Source organism: Solea solea, chromosome 20 (assembly GCF_958295425.1).
Source record: "Solea solea chromosome 20, fSolSol10.1, whole genome shotgun sequence".
NCBI classification, from domain to species: domain Eukaryota; kingdom Metazoa; phylum Chordata; class Actinopteri; order Pleuronectiformes; family Soleidae; genus Solea; species Solea solea.
Window position 1 is genome coordinate 2,099,133 of NC_081153.1, and position 19,558 is coordinate 2,118,690.

The window sequence follows — 19,558 nt, forward strand, 5'->3', positions numbered from 1 at the left end:
AAAATGAATAGTGAAACTTTCCAGTAAAAAAGCACACAAATCAGTGAGTAAAAGTAAAGATTTGTCATGTTTTAGTGTGGTTTTATTTCTCAAATGTACTGTATATACTGACTGTCACACATTACAACACAACTTTCAATTTAAATACACAGGAAAAAATAAATCGATTTGGTACAAAATTAAATTTGAGCAATAATAATAATAATAATACATGTTTCATTCTGCTCTACGGGAACAAACAAAGCGCTTCAGTATATGTCAGGTTTTCATGTAGATAACATCTAATTGTCCATTATCAAAATGTTGCTTCTTATTTGGAAAAATCAAGATGTTTATGAATCAAAATACTGTTTTTTTGTCATTCATGAGAAAATATGTCAGGGGACATATCTTTTAAGAGTTTGTTATTTTCACAAATTGAGGGTTTATTTGAGGATGATTAGCTGGAGATTTATGTTTAAGAGTTTGATTGTGGGCTCTTAATGACTTGTATCATTTATAACACCTGTTTGATTCTGGATATATCATATTGCTGCTGTTTTAAATCATTTTTATACATTTCTGTAATGGTTTATACACCACTATGTGGAAGCTTATTTATCTGAAATGATATTTTTAATGCTAAAATATAATTATTATTGTTGTCCATGGATTCTCGAATTGAGTGTTTTACAAAAAAAACAGGAAAAAATGTGTTGTTATTGATTAAGACGTGAAATTATATTTAATTACTTGCATTCCTGAGCAGAAAAATAGTTCTAGTGGTACAATGTTATGCTTGATTCATTTCTGACTTACCACCCCAAAAGATGACCAATTTAACTCCCCAAAAGATGATCCATTTAACAACCCATAAAAAGATGAATTTGGTTTGTGATGTGTCAAATAAATAACATTTCTATAACATTTTCTCATGTTATGACAGTTGGTCTAATAAATGTGTTAAGCACTGTATGTATTAAAACATCACTTTGTAAACACTCACTCTCCCACACCAAACCCCATAGAGAAAATCAGTGATTTTAACGTCACACAACACAGGAGTTGTTGATCCACTGCTGCCTCCATCATTAAGTTTAAATGTCTTATTTTGTCTATTCAGCATTTAAAATCCTGCATTTGGATTTACTTCAGTGACACAAAGTGACCACACGAGGCAGCAGTAGACCAGCAGCTCCTGTGTCCCTGTGAGCTAAAATCACTGATTTTCTCTATGGACTTTGGTGTGGGAGAGTGAACATTTTCCAACTTCAAAATTCTGTCCAACAGTAGGATAAAGTAATAAGGTTTTTTTTAAGATATCATAGCCGGTGTAGATTTCATTAGTTGAGTCTTTAGTGAAATGGCAAAATCTGTTTTTCCTTGTTTTTTTTACAGGGGGCGCTCACAGTACAGTCAGCACTGACTGTCCACCACTACCTCATACAATGACACTTAAAAAAAAAAAATAAAAAAAACCTGAACTACTCCTTTAACATCATGTGATCATCATGGTGGTGAATTGCCCTGAATCATCAGTGAATAATCAAGCAATAAATTAATTAATTAATAAATAAATGATTCAATAAATAGTCATTTATGATTTTAACATATACAGAACATCTGTGACTCCCCATATTTACATGAGCACTATATATATATACACTGCATACACACACACAATTACACACACATACATACACAACACTATTATGGGAAATTTTCACACAAACTCACTCAGATTCTTCTGTTTCTCACACTGCTGCATGAAATAAATCAAGTTTTCCAATAGATTTGGTTGAAATCATTGGTAGTTTCACACATATACGGCCCTGTCTATAGATATATACATATATCATACGCTGTACACATCAAAACCTTGGCTGTTTCATGAGTTGGATGCGACCAGATTTAAGGGCTGAAGGTGAAGCGGGTTTTGTTTTGTATTCATTCATATATTGATTCATATTATGTTCAGGAAGTCACGTACGACACATATTCCAGCAATATAAAAGTTTTTTTAATCTTATTTTGGGCAAAAGTCATGGCTCTCTTCATGAATATGAGCCTAGTCTTCTTCTAAAATGGCTGCCTGAAGGTGTTACTAAGATGGCTACCAAACATTAGTGAGGCTTCATTTGTACTATCACACTTTTTGGATGGTACATTCAAGGACCGTGGGAGCCACAAGTCTTTATCTAACTCCTTTCCCCTGTGAGCTACACATACATGAAAACTGCCCCGTGTGGTTCTTTAACACACTCATCCAAATAAAACACCCATTTATATTTGAAATTGTGACAATTTTAAATGTCAGAACTGGAAGGGATTGCTGTTTTTGCTCCCCGTCTCACCCGTCCTGCTGTTTGGCGTTGGCTGTGGCTGCACTGGGGCTCCCCCTGCTGGCTGTGGAGTAAATCCTCCCACATGACCCACTCCTGTCTGAGGACTCCCACCAAAGAAACTGGACACAGTGGGATCTGCTAAAGGATTCCCTCTCGGGACCATTCCTACTCCTCCACGGGGCGACTCCGCGTGACGTCCCATCAGCTGACTCCCTCCGACAGAAACGGGAACGCTCAAGCCAGAATAAGACGCTCCCAGAGACTGGTATGGCAGCTGCATACGGGGAGTTTGACTGGAAGGATTGGCAGCTCCAAAAGTGGGAGCAAATGCACCACGGGAAGGTGCAAAGGCGGAGCCAAGAGGGAACCTGCTGGGTTGGGATGATGTTTGAGGAAAGGACACTCCAGCAACAGAACCTGAGCTGAGCACACGGCCAAACGACAGGCCCGGGGCTTTGAAAGAGCCTGGGAAATCAGCAAAAGTCATGAAGGGATAGAGGGACGTGGATGGGGGGAGGGAGGAAGTCCGAAAGAATTCCAGCAAAGAAAGAATGCACCAAATCAGAGCAGGGGGGGGGGGGGATTTATATATAAATATACAGAATATATATATGTACTGTATGTGTGCTTGTTTATATACAGTTAAGGCCAATTCATCGTTTCCATGTCTGTGAGTCCAATAAAATTGTTTGTGACAGTCATCCATGTTGTCCCCTGGTTACAGTCACATGCAGTGCAATGCTGTGTTTACGTCATGGTGCGGTGTCTTGATTGAAAACAGAACTTTTACATGGTAGGCGGGAAGGTATTGCTATTCAAATATTTGATAGTATTATTTGTCGAATATTGTAAACTCCAACAAATGAGACCAAGTGACAATAATGCATTCAAAGGCCCTTGTAAATTCCGTCACTACTGCATGATCTACTACAGTGTGTCAAGCTTTAAGATGCATTCAAGAACTCTTGCGAATTTCACACACGACATCCACAGAGTTTAAATGCAAGCACTGATAAAACATTTGTTTTGTATCTTTTCAACAAATTACGAATATTTAACAGTCACTGATCGACTTTTTATACTCAAGCAAATAATCGATTATTCTACTACTCATGCCTACCCCGACTAAAAAGGTGAAGGTACACAGCTATTTACTGAGGACTCTAATACACCAGAACATCACAGACTGTCACTTTCAATGGGATTACAGGTATTTATGTGTGAGCAGAACATAGAGCAACTTTCTGTGGACCCACAGGACAGAAAGGATGGAGAGGCCTTTAATATGTTTGAGTAAACAAGGTATTGTAGGTCACTAATGTTCACACATGTACACATACAACATCTACACACAACAGCTTTTGACCACAGAGGAGGAGGACAACACATGATCACACTAAGCTTCTCCAAACAAACCTACAGATAAATATGTATTTGTCAGTCACACTGTTCCTCGCTCCTCTCTCTGCACTGGAATGATAAGCGTTTGTAATCTCAGTGATTTGTTTTCATGCATCCGTTTGAGTCAAGCGCACTGTAAATAGTTCCACATGAAGGCAGCGTTTTTCACCCAGAGCGACGTGTTTTGCTTTTGTTTTTTTCCCCCAGTTCTTACCGATGGCTTGCGTTTGGGCAGCGGGCATGTCGGTGACAGTGCGTTGTTTGGGTTTAGAAGAAAACAGATCATCCAGATCGACCAGCGACGCGCCCGATGAACCCAAGAACTGAGCAGTCTTTCTGTACATCTCCTCTTCTTGTGCTGTTCGCTTTCCTGCAATAAAATAAAGGTCCGGTTCTATTCTAAAAGGTGTTTTCTTAAAAAGGGGACAGATTAGGAGGGAAAAGAAAGAGAGAGCAGAGTGGAAGAGAGGGTTAATCGATTAAGTTTGTTAGCAGAGCGCTGACTCATGGAGAGATGGAGGTTGAAATGGAGGATATGGAGAGAGATAGTCATTCATGCAAAGGACCTTGAAAGTGTATAAGAAAAGAGTTCACAACATGGTATGGTTCGGTTTGGTACAGTACTGTACGGTTTGGAATGGTAAAGCCCTGGATGTACCATACCATTTACTCTGGTACATCAAGAGAAGTGTGCCAAAGAATGGAATGGTTGGAAATGGAAACACAATCTAAATACATACTGTATTGAACCAAATTGAACTGTTCCACTCCACAGTGGAAACACAGTTTAAGAGATTGTCCACACAAAAACAAGTTTCAGTGAATCTGCTTACATTTTTTGTATCAGGAATTACATCTCAACAAAGACTGGCTTATGTGACGCAAATTTTTCACTGAGTTTAAATATTCAATTTGAGTGATTGAGGCAAACTTTACTCTTCACGAGCGATGCAAAACTTGCGTAACCTTACAAGTTTTCACTAATATTACACGTAACCTTGCCATGTGAGAAATTTGCATCCTGGAGTTGGTTTCAGTTCAATCAAGCGCAAATTTTAGTGACGATTTAGTTCGATTAATCAAAGGGGAGAATTCTATCGATGAACACAAAGCAAATAATGAGGATTCAGCCTTGTGAGCGATGGATGAATGGTTCATGTAAAGTAGCTTGTGTTTTACCTGTGACGTTGCTAGCTCCGCTGCTCGGTGCACCCCACGGATCATTGGCTTTAGATGCTCCGTCCCCAAAGGGGTCACTGGATGGTGATGAGGCCAAGGGTGGAGCAGGTGAGCCCCACGCATCATCTGTACTGGCTGGAGCTAAAGCTACATGAATAAAAAGAAACCACCGTTTCAAACAGGACACAACAGTAATACAGATTTGACACCAATATTTCAGTGTGAAGTTTAAAGACAGGGTTCATGTCCTGGCTTCTTTCATACTCTTAATCTGTCTCTCCAACTGTCAATTCTTGTTATTGAGAAGGCTAAACTTGTTGCAATTATGCAAACATACCACACCTCCACATGTTACATTCTGTTACTCTGAGCATAAATTTGTTTGCTTCTTACCTTGGGCTCCCCAAGGGTCATTGTCTGCTTTCGAGACATCTCCAAATGGGTCAGACGTATTGATGGGTGAGGTGGCTCCCCAGGGATCTGATGGTGGAGCTGATGGTGCCCCCCATGGATCTGACCCAGTAGCGGGTGGAGAGCTGGCAGGGGCTTCCCAAACAACTGGACCACCTTTGGGCGACCTGGGTGAAGAGGCATTAAAGGGATCTGAGTTGTCCTCTTTGAGGGGCGTTGTTGGTGCAGTGAAGGGATCGGTCTTTGTAGGTTTGGTTGGTGCAGAGAAAGGATCCTCTTTAGGAGGTGTTGTTGGCGCAGTAAAAGGGTCATCTTCAGGAAGTTTGGATGATGTAGAGAAGGGATCCTCTTTGGGTGGTGGGGCAGCAAAAGGGTCATCTTGAGCAGGTTTGGCTGCTGCAGAAAAAGGATCTTCTTTAGGTGGTGTTGTGGGAGCAATGAAAGGGTCTTGTGGAGATGTCAGTGCTGCAAATGGGTCTTCTTTAGGAGGTGCTGATGCTGGTGCAGTGAAGGGGTCATCTTTTGGGGCACTGAAAGGATCGTCTTTTGGGGAGTTGAAAGGATCATCTTTTGGTGTGTTAAATGGGTCATTATTTGGTGCGTTAAACAGATCGTCTTTTGGGGTGTTAAATGGGTCATTCTTTGTGGAATTGAAAGGATCGTCTTTTGGGGAGTTAAATGGGTCATCTTTTGGGTTGTTAAATGGATCATCTTTTGGGGAGTTAAATTGGTCATCTTTTGGGGTGTTAAATGGATCGTCTTTTGGGACTTTGAATGGGTCATCTTTTGGGGCGTTGAAGGGATCATCCTTTGGAGCACTGAATGGATCGTCTTTAGGTGTATTAAAAGGATCACTGTTTGATGAAGTAAATGGATCCTCATTGTCTTTGGGTGCACTGAAAGGGTCATCTTTAGGTGCATTAAATGGATCTGGCCCATCTTTGGAAGCTACAAAAGGATCCTCTCCATTCTTTGGTACAGCAAAAGGATCTTCCTCAGTTTTTGTTGATACAAAAGGATCTTCATCAGTTTTTGGTGTGGCAAATTGATCGTCATCCGCTGTACTCGGAGCACCCCAAGGATCACTGCCAGGTGCTTTGTCGGTTGCATCAGGTCTTGTGGGCGTACCCCATGGAGCTGTGGCCTCTTTAGGTTCCTTGAAGGACCCCCATGAACCTGGTTTCACCTGCTCCTCCTCCTCTGCATTTTCTCCTGCCCACACATTGCCTTTCACGTCAGCACCTTTGCCTGCATCCTCCCATTTCAGCTCGTCTTCACTCATCTTAGCCTAGAATTAAAGAGATCAGAAAAAAGGATCACCGCTGCACCTGTTAAAGTGAAACTGCAAGTCTGGTAGCTTATTCTCTACAGAGCTCCCCCTATAGTTTCAGAGTACCGATCCATCCATGTTCAACATTGACATTTACTCACCCGTCTCTCCGTTTCTTTCTTCTCAACTTCCTGTCTGACCCGCTCCTCTTTACGGGCAGTGAAGGAAGCGGTTAAGTCAGCCACTGAGGGAATGTTGTCTAAGGACGGAAGCCCAGTGGCTCCGGGAACATAGCACGGCCTGTAACTTGCATCCTTGACAACATCTGAGGATGACGCTGGCTCAAAAGGATTGAAAATTGTCAATTAATTAGATTTGTGTGAAAAGCATCCAACCAAAACATTGTGTAAATTTAGCAGTGAGACTTCAGAGCTCACCTGCGGCACTTTTTGATGTCTTTTCTCTGGTCTTAACTGCAAAGTCTCTTTCCTCTTTAAGTTTCTCATCGTCCTCCATTAGAATGAGGACAACCTTAGCTTTCTCTCTCACATTCCCACCCTGGGAAGATACACTTGTATTAGACTTGCATCATTCAAACAAAATCCAACCTACGCCTGAAATATATTCATAATTACAATTCATGTACCTGATCTTTGCCATCTTTTTCAACAAAGCGGTATTCTGTGAGGGCCTTGACGATGTAGACGTTGTCTTTCATTTTCAAAAGCACGCGATCATCACCGGTCTTTAGCAGATACTCCAGAAGTGTCAGGGACTAGAGAGGAAAAAAATACATTTTTCAAGTCAATGAATAAGAAATCTAGACAAGATTGGCAGATTATTTTACTTAAATCAACTGAAGGATACCGACTCGTTTCTTATAGGAGTAAAAATATATATTGCTTAACATCCCTGATGAAACTGTTTGGTTTCCCTCGGTTCCTCACCTTGTGGATGTGTCTCCAGTTCCTGTCATCTTTCAGGCGTTTCCACAGCATCGTCATGATCTCACTGCAGGCCACGGCATTGTAGGTCAGGTCGGAGATGTCGGCCATCTGAGTGCTGGACGGGCCCCATGGGTCGTTAGATGTAGCCTCTCTCACCTGCAACGGACATCGGAATCAGAGCCGGCCCAAGGCATAAGCGAACTATGCAGCTGCTTAGGGCCCCATGACCACCAGGGGGCCCCAAGAGCAATTAATTAAATAATACAATTTCAATTATTATTTATTTTTTTGCGTGCGAGTGATGACACATATCAGTGTCCTTGAGGGAAAAGAAGCAGCGAAACGTAGTGAATTTAAGTTGAGACTTTAGTTGGAGTGAAAACACAGCTGAGAGCAGCCCAGTGTGTTTTTATTCATGTATCTGTGTGTGTGAGAGAGAGAGAGTGAGAGAGAAAGCTGCTGCTGCTCGGGCCTGTCATGTTGTACAACTGCAGTTTTATTTGGTCGTGTTCGTGTGTGTGTTTTTGTGTGTTACTACAGTGAGGATGCTGATATGGCTCTGCTTACTCACATGAAGAGAAAAAAGTTTTACTTTTATGTTGCGTGTGTGATGCTGTGGAAGTGTTTGTGGAAGTGGGGATGGGAGGACACGGCAGGCTGCGAGGAAACATGTTCGCTACAAAGTAAATGAAGCCTCTACATTTACTTCTTCTAATTCTTTTCCGTCACCTACGATTAAAAAAATGTCGCTCTTTCATTGTCTCCATTACCGCGTAAGTTTCCCTTTTGAAATCATGCCCCACCCCTCGAAAAATCCCACCACACCATGATGACTACCAGGGCCGGCCGTTTTTTTTTTCTTTTTTTCTTTTTAAACATATTAAATAACAAGTGACATAACTGAATGAATGAATGAATTTTTCAATTTAACTTCAGTAAATCATACTTTGAATATGAAAGTTTAAAATAAATCTGTGATCTAAGTGCCCTCTAAGGTTAAAAGGTGTGTGGTTTGGTGTAAATAATGACTATATTAATACAGGGGTCTACCAAGGGCTAGAAGTCTAGAGGGGAGCCCCAAAACATTGTTGGTATGTGAGCAAGGATGGATAACTGAATGAGCCGACCAGGCCCAAGAGGTGAAGAGGACCTGAAACCCAAGCCCAAGTCACTACCTTAATAAGTCAAAAAGCAATAGGTTATGAATTTTGACTAATTTATGTATTGCCCTTCTCCAGCTGGCCATTTCAAAAATGCACCAGAATATAGGAAATCACATCTACCAGATTCAAATAGGGTGGTCCTTATGCATCGGTGCCCAGGGGAAGAGTAGTTCCTGCCTGTATTAATACAATTGATAATTGTAACATTATAGTGTGACGTGTCAATAATCGTCAAGCACAGGTTACTCTGCATAGTTGGAGGGGGAGCCCCCAAATCAAATTATGCTTAGGGCCCCCTAAAAGCTTGGGCCGGCCCTGTTCAGAATAGATGATAACGATAAAGATTATTATTTTTGATTAACTGAGTTGTTGTTTGGTCCATAAAATTTTATTATAGCTACAGGAGTCCCCCTAAACTCAAGATTAAAAGTGTGACCCAACTGAAAAACATTGCAATTAAAAACCCAACAAACGACACACTGCTAACAATTACATTTAAAATACCGAATGCCTTACAGTAATAAAAAAAGATGTTCCTGTGTCTGTCTAATTGCCCGTACCTTAACCTCAGCCTCAGAGTAGTTCTGGACCAGGTTCTTCAATTGTCTGCGAAGCATGGAGGACGTCATGGTGACCGAGGGGGAGTAGGTGGGGAATCAAACCACCACAATCTGATTCAGAGGAAACAAAGAGTGAACAAAAGATTGACCCAAAACACTCTCAAATAAGTAGCTAAATAGCTAATGTCACTTAATAACACTACTCTAATTTGTCATTATATGTACAGTCATTATATGTAACATGTAAATATCCTGCATAAACAGTGGATTATATTTTATGTGTGTTGTCACAGAAACACATGCTTTATATCCACATATATCTCCTATATCATGATATAGACTCCAAATACACATATTATTTATAAGATATATCACCCAGGCTTGAAGAAATGTTGATTTGACTTGTGTAATTATATAAATATAACAATATCAAATTATTTAAAAACAGCATATTTACATGTCATTTGATTTGTGACAGTGTGTGTCCGTGTGACACTGCGACAACCACAGACCTGTGTCTGCTGTGTGGCTAAGCTTACATGCTAGTTAGCAGCCAGCATCCTGAGGCTCGCCTGTGGTGAAGATACGAGCTAAACCATCACAAACAGAAGAAGAAGAAGGCGACACTGACTGTGGGCCTCAGTCTAACTGCTGGTGGATGAAGTAACTGTGGACATTCACGCTCCGAGGTTTCAGGACCTCGGAGAGCGACTGAAGACGAACAGCAGCTAACGGTGTCAAGCTAGCAAGAGTTAGCTTAGGACTAGCTACAGACGGCGTTGTTTTGATATTAAAATCGGCAAACAGATACTGTTGTTCGCTCACAATAACACTTACTGACCTGTATTGTGTTCTACAGTTATCAATGTGTATCTACAGTATAAAAAATAACCGCTTTTACCCCCGAGTGAATGTTCAGGAACCTTCGAGGAGACGACACGGCGCTGCGGGGTTTCCGTTTCCGCTTCCGCCGACGTCCAGCACCTGCAGCTGTGTTGTTGCCAGGTTACACCGTGGGGATGTGACCGGAAGTAGTCAAAATCGGAGCTAATAATTAACAAATATCTGTGGAATTGAATCAAAGTTTAAAGCAACCATTTATTTAGACAATGTTACATTTTAAAGACAATTTAGCAGATATAACTTTAACACAAAAAATTCATGTTGCTATGGGCTTAATTAGATTTTAGATATGTGTGACTGTGTAACAGTGCGAAATGAAGTATGCCGATGTGTGTATATACTTAATAAACCAACCGATGTTGGTTTATATCTTCTTCTGACTCTGTATAATGAGTACAATGTTTATGTTATGATATTTAAGGTTGAATTATGCCGATTTGGCCAATAGTAACACATGCATGTAATTCACTACTATAAGAACTTATACCTAACAGTGATCCCATTAAAACTGATGAAAACTTTAAAAATACTCCAAATTTCAGGCAGGTTCTGTGAGGTTTTTTTCCCACCAGATGTTACTGATAACATTTTACTTGTTATTATGAGTGTTATTATTATATAATGTATTATCCTGGCTCCGTATAATGTGCTTTTGATATGATAATTATGATAAGGAATTAAATAATTAAAAATGAAGGGAGTAGTAGCACACGCACGCACGCACACACACTCAAATGAGTCAGAACAACTCCCCGCATTAATAACACTTGAGCCAAGATGGCGGCCGAGGGCGAGTACGAGTCGATCTTGTGCGTTAAACCCGATGTCAACGTTTACCGGATTCCCCCGCGAGCGTCGAACCGCGCATACAGGTGAGCGAAGAGCCGCCGGTCACCGACAGCGTCCGTTACCGCAGGTGTGTGGCGGTGTCTGGTGTCGCTGTGCGCGGACATTTCTTTCATGTGGTCGCTGTCAGGTCGCTCCAGCTGCCGGAGCAGAACGCGGGAGAACCGGCGTTTAAGAGCAGACTGACACACACACACCTGTTCATTCGGAGGTTATTTAACGTACATGTATGTTCGTGGTTCGGGAAATCTCGGGCTTGTCATGAAAGGTTCGTGTGTTCTCGGAGCCGCTTTGTTGTGCTCAGGGACGTCGGTGGGTTATTTGTCATCGTGACGCCAGTGGTTCGATCCCGGGCGTTGAGCCAGGACTTTCATGAGTTCTTCCTTTGAAAAAAATAATAATAACGGGCGTCATCCCGGAAATCAGCTGTTTTTGCGTTTGTTTTAATAATTTCAAAATAAAAGTCCCCACTATAACGTAAGTAAACCCATCCAGCATCTTCCTGATAAAAGATCAATTTCCCCACCACTCCATACATTAACCAATTCACAGCCATTTATAATAAATACATCGTATGATTAAATAATACGTTTTTAATTTTTTCACTTGTTTCGTCCATACTATTGTTAGAAATGTAGAATCAGAGTTCTGCGAACCTCGTCTACAGACTCACTTATTGTAAGTCGCTTTGGATAAAAGCATCTGCTAAATGACATGTAAAGTAACTTGAAATATTCACTTTGATGGATCATAGTACAGCATCTAACAATTATTTTCATAATGGATTATTTTGTAGATTATTTTTGTCGACTAAATTAACGACAGTTTGGTCCAAATGTCAGAAAATGTTAAAAAACAAATCCTTATTGGTGTTTCCCAAACCTCAAAAATATGATTTGAAATGTCTTATCTAAGTGGGGTTAAGTGTCTTTAAGGACACATATATACAGAGCCAGAAATTGAACCCACAACCTTCTAGTTTAAAGACAACTCGTCCTACCACTGAGCCACTTAACCTTAACTTAAGTCACATCATGGGGGGTGGAGTGGCTCAGTGGTTAAGACTGTACCCTGTGTGCAAAAGACATCATGGTCGCAAGTTCAACTCCACCCCTGGCTGATTGTACTTAATTCCCTTGTAAGTCGCTTTGGATGAAAGCGTCTGCTAAATGACATGTAATGTAAAGTAATGTCCTCCACATGGACGTTTGGTACATTTTATTTCATTCATAATGGAACATGTTGATTGGTGCAGGGCGGCCGACTGGAAACTGGACACTCCAGACTGGTCCGGTCGAATGAGGATCACAGCGAAGGGCAACGTGGCTTTTATCAAACTGGAGGACAAAGTTTCAGGTAAAGACCTTTAGGTGTATTGAATGTTTATATATTCCAACTTTTTTCTCAGAATTCTGAGTTTTTCTCAGACTTCTGACTTTTTCTCGGATTTCTGACTTTTTCTCAGAATTACGACTTTTTTAGAATAAGACTTTCTCAAAATTCCAGCTTTTTCTCAAAATTCCAACTTTTTCTCAGAATTCCAACTTTTTCCTCAGAATTACGACTAAAAAGTTTGAAAGAAAGTTTTTAAAAAAAACAGAATTCTCAGAAAAAGTTGTAATTCTGAGAATTCTGTTGTTTTTTTTTTTAACTTTCTTTCAAACTTTTTTTTAACATGTGTCCCTAAATGCGCTTCTATAAAAAGAGGTTTCTTTACACTTAAAGTAGAAAATGTATGAATGGATGAACAGATGAACAGAAGCAGGTGTTTTGTTTGTGTTTTTTTCCAGGTGAGCTGTTCGCTCAGGCACCAGTGAAGGAATATCCCGGCATCACTGTGGAGACGGTCAGCGACTCCAGCCGGTACTTTGTCCTGCGGATACAGGACGACAGCGGTGAGGACGAGGTGTTGTTGGTGTCCACGTGACTCCTGGAAATCTCTGTGGGAACGTTTTAAAGTTCAGTTCTTCTCTCTTTTATCTCGCAGGTCGCAGCGCTTTCATCGGGGTTGGCTTCGTGGACCGAGGGGACGCTTTCGACTTTAACGTGTCTCTGCAGGACCATTTCAAGTAAGATGGTGGCGATGCTGCTGAATTCTGCTGAATTCTGCTGAGATGCTTGGTTTATTTCAGTATCAGCACTGACTGTGTGTGTGTGTGTGTGCGCAGATGGGTGAAGCAGGAGATTGAGATCAAAAAAAGTGGCCAGCTCGGAGACTCAGGACCAAAACTGGACCTGGGCTTTAAAGAGGGACAAACCATCACACTCAACATAGGGGTGAGAGTCAGTTTTATCAAACAGAAAACATTAAGTGTCTCCTCTTTTCTCGGACAGTGGTGCATTAGTGTTTTAATCAGTGGTTTTATAGTCGTAGAAGTAATCAGTTGACTTTAGTCATAGTTAGTAAATACATTTTTTTATATTTCTTGGTTCTGTAGCATGCAAGATACAAGTATTCAATAAAAATGTTCATAGTCTATGATGTTTTGAAGAATAAGGTTCCTAACGAGAAAACTGAAGTTCGTAAACCACTCACTCTTCCACACCAAAGTCTATAGAGAATCAGTGATTTAAGCTCGCATGGACACAGGAGCTGCTGGTCTACTGCTGCCTCGTGTGGTCACTTTGAGTCACTTGGGTAAATGTAAAAAAATTCAAAATAAGACATTTGATCTGACTGATGGAGGCAGCAGTGGATCAATATCCTGAGTGCTGTGATGTAAAATCACTGATTTTCTCTATGGAGTTTGGCGTGAGCAGGTTAAAAGCCATTAAAAAAACGGAACTATCCCTTTAATAAATAACATAAATTCCACTAAAATGCTGACACTGACGTGTTCCTCTGTCTCCAGCAAGGTAAAAAGAAGGATAAACCCCGCCCACAAAGCGCAGGAGGGTTCGGACTCCTCCCACCACCACCTGGAGGCAAGATAGCCCCTCCTCCTTCATCCGGCTCATCCAATCACAACATAGTGCCGCAGACTACAGCAACAGGTAGATGGCGCTAACACGTGTATTAATGAAAAATGCCATTGAAACAATGTGACACGAGTCATGTGGTTTCAGGCTGTCTGTTAGAGCTGGACACCAGTAACTCCAACACTGTGGTTCAGTCCAAACCCACTTCAGACCTGTGGGGAGACTTCTCTGCTCCTGCCACGTGAGTCTCACACTGTTTCATCCTCGAGAAATTCACTCACTCACAGACAAGTGTCAAATATCATCATTTTCATGGTTTTTCTTCCTTGAAAATGTCGTGTTCTGTAAGAAAAGTGATCAATCCTAACAATTCAGTCAATTCTTTTTTTCCAACTATTTTTAAAATCAATTAATCTGAGCACTTGTTTGGTCCATAAAATGTCAGAAAAACCTCAAAATGAAAGTGTCAAAATTCATCAGTTTGAATGATTTCTTTGTTAAATGGAGCAAAAAAACAGAAAATATTCACATTTAAGAAGAAAAATCATAGAAATGTTTTGTATTTATTAAAAATAAACACTCAAACTAATGAATTGATAGTTAAACTAATATATAATCCATAAATCAATAATTTTTTTGTCATTATTTTGCAAAAAAACCTGTGTGTTTCTGTAATTTTTGACAGTCTTCTGTTATCTTAAAGGTCCAGTATGTAAGAATTAGTGACATCTCACATGAGACTCCACCCACATCTTCCTTTCTCTTGTGCATCAGGAAACTACGGCGGCCCTCACAGACCAGAAAGGATGTCAGTATTTTTTAGATCAGACTCATACAAACAAACCTGTAGTAGATTTCATTTCTTAAATGTTACGTACTGGACCTTTAAACGCGATAAAACACAGAAATTGTCATTTTTTTTTGACGTGTCTTGTGTGTTTTCAGCTCGGCTCCTCCTCCTTCATCTCGACCACAGAACACGACCAACTGGATCCAGTTCTGAGTCGCCAGCGTTTCCATGGTTACGCAATTTTTTTATTCTTTAATCTCGCCTGCATCAGTGTTCGCTACTTCCTGTTCATCACGTTCACGCCCCCGAACCCGAAAAAAAATGACAACATCAAAAAAAATCTGAATCACATGATCACATGATATCATCATCTCACAGTTTCCTGACAGAAGTGACATCACCGGTCACATGACACGTGTCACTTCCCATGACATTCCTAAGGGCTACTGTTTATGTGAGAGTTTGTGCCGGCGTCTCTGCACCACTAGATGGCTCTCTGAGCAACTCTAATCTCGAGGGCTTTTCTTATTTGTATGGCCCCCTGCAGGCTGACTGGAGAACTACACCTCCAGAAGTTGTAAGAGTAAAGTGAATATTAAAGGACTTTTGTTTACATTTTTATACTTAATTAAAGACGAGTAGTCACGTCTTCCCCCTGGAGAAAATTTAAATATCCTCCAAATTTCTGCACTTATCACCTCTAATCCTCATTTATCACCACAGTAATCAGGATTAATCAGAATTAATCAGATTATCTATCAACTGTGAGGTGTTTAATCCCTGTTTTTGCTTAAACGTGTCAATATAATGTTATTTCAGAAATAATCTGAAATTGAGATTCAAACGCCTCAGAACTGAAGGCAGAAAAACTAGCTACAATGATTGTTACTTTATCGGACGAATGTCTCCATGTGATCGTAAAAGTGCGTTCACACTCAACGCGACGCAGTTTTTCCACGTTGTCGACTGACGTTCTCAAACTTTTTTATACCAGGTGCCACCAGAGGGAAACGCACGCACCACTGGTGGTCCACATACCACAGTTTGAATATTTGAATTTAAGTGACTCAATGATGGTAAGACTTTGCGATGCCTGGCAAAGACTGACGCAAAATTCATGAATGCTCGTGTCTTTACTTCGACTCGGTGAGATAACAGTACACTAATATCACTGCGCGGGATTACATCATACAGTATGCTCACTGTATGGGATTACTTTGTACAGTAATCTCACTGTGGGATTACCATGTACAGTATGCTCACTGTGTGGCATTATATTGTACAGTAATCTCAACGTGTGGGATTACCTCATACAGTAATCTCACGGGTGGTATTACGTCGTACAGTATTTGATATATTGAATTATATATGTTGTATATTGTACAGTAATCTCACACTGCAGGATTACGTCGTATGGTTATTTTACTGTGTGGGATTACGTTGTACATTACTGTAATCTCAGCATGTGGGATTATGACATACAGTAATCTCATTGGGTGTGAACGCTCCACGAGGCTTTGTGTGTTTGTGTTTCCACGACTGTGAAATCTATATTAATGTATGTGTACGCGTTTACATTTGTTTCTGTTGCTGCTAAAATGTAAATAAACAAGCGTCTCTTCATTTCTCGCTCGGTAATAATCACCGGATTAACATGTCGATTTACGACCAATTTAGCGAGAAAGAGGCAATAAATCCCTTTTTAAAAGGACGACTGACTTGTGTGTTTTTTTTACACACAAACACACTGAGATTACATGGGTTCAGTTTTTGACAGTGAGCAGATTGACTTTGAGTTTTGCTGCAGACTGAGATAATCAAACAGACTGAGAATCAGCCTTAACCTTCTTGGAGAAAGAAAACATGAGAAAAATCAAGCATTTTTCTGTAAAAGTCATATTTATTACAACATTTAAATAACAGTCTTGTCTCTCGTGTCATTCAGCACTCGTTTCATAGAAATAAATGTTGAATTATTTGCATGAAGTGAATATTGTTTTAAAGATCTGGGGCTTCGAGACAAAAACTTCTTAGAAACGTTGGGTAAAAAAAATAAAAAGTGAATCAATATCTGTATTTTGTGGAATAATCCTTGGGCGACACCACCAGACCTCGTCCCTTCCTCGCTCCGCGGTAAACTGTCTCAACAATGTCTATCATCTCCTGCTTGTCCTCCATCGTCCAGTTGATCTTGTTGTTGTTACCGGTGCCCAAATCAATCATGATGTGTTTGTTCCTGAGAAAGAAAACAATGACTTTATTTAAATAATGAAGCACTTAATAAGAATACTGCACAGTTCTAACACCATCTTACCTGAAGAAGAACATGACCGTGCAGGGATCGTACAACTCGTACATCTTGTTGAAGTCGGGCACTTCTGTGATGTCCACCAGGTAAATGACAGCAAAATTCTTTACCTGTCAAGATATATATTAATATTATTATTAGAGCCCGAGCCACGAATGGCAGGGGCCGAAAATTGAGTTCCTCCGAATTTCCCAAAACTTGGTGGGAAGATGTTAAAGACCAAGATGAACAAAAAAAGTTGGTAGGAACCACGGCCTCAACTCAACAGGAAGTTGGCCATTTTGAATTTTAGTGTCCATTTTGAAGATTTCAACCTATGTCGAATGGTTTTGCAGATTCAAAACGGCGTGGCCATGGCAACCCTCATTATTATTATATCCGTGGCTTTCCAGTCATTTTTGAGGGAACGCTTGAAATTTGGCATGGAGGTCGGGTCGGCGCAAAATGCGATAGTGTCATGGGGCACGAAACTGTTCATAGCCCTAGGGCTCTGTAGCGCCCCCAGAAGTCAGTTCATGGTCAGACAAACAAAGTGGTCGGATCGGGACGAAATTCTGTGAGATTGTCGGGCTTACTCCACGTAAGTTTCTTGAGCCAAAATTGCTTTGAATGCTAATTTTTTGGTTTCTAAGTCACATATAGTTGTTCCGATTTTAATTACTATTATTAAGTGTAAAATCATCTTCTTCACTGTTTTTGGTGTAACGTTACGGCGCCACTTACAGTCCCGGCATATGTACTACAGCGTTTTGAGTCGTTTCGTGTGGACGGAGATATTTCCCGAAGCGACAAATAAAGCGTCACAGCACGTGACCAGCAGGTGACGCTAGTGATCATGTTTCGTAGACACGGAGAGTGAGCTTATGCAAACTTGTCTCTGATTTTTCTTTGCTGTGGAAATATGTACTGTTTGGTTTCCACGACAACAAAAATAAAAAGCAGAATTAATTTGTTGATCAATCTAGGGAAATATCATATTCACAAAGCCAAATTTAGTAACTCTAAACCTTCTTTTATTGCTTTTGGTCAGGAAACTGAATAGTACATCAAAACCATCTATGATTCAAAAAATAAGAAAGCTGCTAAAACTATTCAGTTATGCTCTATTTTTAATGTATTTATTTGAAACTCAATGTGTCTGTATGTATTAATGACTCTGTTTTGCGTGTTGTTATTGTTTTGTTTCATAAATAAAGATTTAATTATTTATTTTTAAAAAGACAGTGAGCTTATGGAAGTGTCCCATAAAATGTACTCTAACCTTTTCTGCGATGCTGTAAAGAACCTCGTCCATCTTCATGCACGTCGGGTCCCAGTCGTGTCCGAAACGGATCACCAGGACTCGGTCCTCTTCTGAGAGGATGGCTTGGTCAACCTGCCAGCCATTGTGGAGATGTGGGAGCATGTACGACATCTTGAACCGGTTCTCTTCACCCCAAGCTGGAAATCAACACATAAGTCAAGCTTGGTAAAAACAAAACACAACTAAAACCGGGTTTGAGTTCACAGTGTGAACGGAGATGTAGCCTAGCGAGTGGCTGCTAACGAGCTAGCAAAGAGCCTACAAGCAGGGTGAAATAAAACCATCATAAATGGACTTTACCGACGTAAAAACCACACTGAAACATTTGACTTACCTCAAAAATGAAAATGTTGTGTATTCGGCGACGGCGTCAACCCTCTGAGTGGGTTAAATGCGGTGAAATCCCCGGTGTTTGGAATATATTTTGTCCTTTTCGTCAGGGCGACGTACGCGAGTCGACGTGACGTCACAATCTCCTTCTTTGAGGTTTTGTGGCGTTTGGCAAACTACGATTTGCTGCATTACCGCCACCACATGGTGTGGAGGAAATGTTTAAGAATTATTATACTAGTTATGATAAAAATAAAAATAATAATTATTAAATAACAATAAAATCAACCTAATATCCCAATCTATATCCTCTTAATCATTTAGTTGTTTTAAGAAACTGATGTATTTGATCACATTCACTCCAGTTCTGTAATGTGTCTTTATTTTGAACTAAAACTGAAGAAAACATTTCCGTTAACTGAAATAAAGATAAAATAAAAAGTGTAACTGACACTGTATTGTGAGTTTATAAAAGTAACTTAAATGATGACACTTTTGGTTGTAAACCTGTCATTAAATGAAATAAGTTCTTAGCTTAACTCCTAAAATGTATTTATTTTATTAAGAATAACAATTACAAAGAAATAACATTTTATTTTATTATAAAATCCCTAAAACTATAAGACCCTTGGCCTTCTTGACATGTGGAAACACTGTGATAATCTCCTGCTTGTGTGAGCATCAACGATCCTTTCTTTCTCAAGTCTGAAGTGATTTCTTTTGTTTTCCCAGACGACAGCTCAGACCTTTACTGAAGGTTTTATACTGTGTGTAAACTGGGAGATAAGCCTCAGTTTTCACTTGGATTTAGATTCAGGGGATGGTTGTTCATGTGTCCAAATACAGTTAGAAACAAAAAGTGAAACTAATGACAAATCCAAAACTATTGTAACTTTGGTTGTAA

The 19,558-nt window shown here is 40.2% G+C and overlaps 3 protein-coding genes across 5 annotated transcripts; 1 reads left to right on the forward strand and 2 right to left on the reverse strand.

Annotated features, from left to right (window-relative positions):
- Positions 1 to 48: 48 nt before the first annotated feature.
- On the reverse strand, positions 49 to 11,353 carry LOC131446986 (epsin-1-like). Of its 2 annotated transcripts, XM_058618418.1 has the most exons (11): positions 11,230 to 11,353; positions 10,157 to 10,320; positions 9,256 to 9,366; positions 7,533 to 7,688; positions 7,232 to 7,360; positions 7,023 to 7,143; positions 6,747 to 6,922; positions 5,298 to 6,603; positions 4,905 to 5,051; positions 3,940 to 4,095; positions 49 to 2,789 (listed from the first exon to the last, which is right to left on the reverse strand). In XM_058618418.1, the coding sequence occupies exons 3-11, from the start codon at positions 9,322 to 9,324 to the stop codon at positions 2,293 to 2,295; spliced, it is 2,757 nt and encodes a 918-aa protein (XP_058474401.1). In that variant the 5' UTR covers positions 9,325 to 9,366; positions 10,157 to 10,320; positions 11,230 to 11,353; the 3' UTR covers positions 49 to 2,292. The 2 variants fall into 2 exon arrangements, with proteins under 2 accessions (XP_058474401.1, XP_058474402.1); XM_058618419.1 differs by lacking the exons at positions 10,157 to 10,320; positions 11,230 to 11,353 and adding an exon at positions 9,795 to 10,126.
- Positions 10,893 to 16,424, forward strand: necap1 (NECAP endocytosis associated 1). Of its 2 annotated transcripts, none has more exons than XM_058618421.1 (8): positions 10,893 to 11,030; positions 12,260 to 12,360; positions 12,795 to 12,899; positions 12,992 to 13,073; positions 13,173 to 13,281; positions 13,857 to 13,998; positions 14,071 to 14,164; positions 14,869 to 16,424. In XM_058618421.1, the coding sequence occupies exons 1-8, from the start codon at positions 10,936 to 10,938 to the stop codon at positions 14,924 to 14,926; spliced, it is 786 nt and encodes a 261-aa protein (XP_058474404.1). In that variant the 5' UTR covers positions 10,893 to 10,935; the 3' UTR covers positions 14,927 to 16,424. The 2 variants fall into 2 exon arrangements, with proteins under 2 accessions (XP_058474404.1, XP_058474405.1); XM_058618422.1 differs by lacking the exon at positions 14,869 to 16,424 and adding an exon at positions 14,627 to 14,837.
- Positions 16,425 to 16,593: 169 nt separating this feature from the next.
- On the reverse strand, positions 16,594 to 18,799 carry txnl4a (thioredoxin-like 4A). Its single transcript, XM_058618425.1, has 4 exons — positions 18,659 to 18,799; positions 18,283 to 18,461; positions 17,028 to 17,131; positions 16,594 to 16,949 (listed from the first exon to the last, which is right to left on the reverse strand). Exons 2-4 carry the CDS (start codon positions 18,433 to 18,435, stop codon positions 16,778 to 16,780), a joined length of 429 nt encoding a protein of 142 aa, XP_058474408.1. The 5' UTR covers positions 18,436 to 18,461; positions 18,659 to 18,799; the 3' UTR covers positions 16,594 to 16,777.
- Between the last annotated feature and the right edge of the window lie 759 nt (positions 18,800 to 19,558).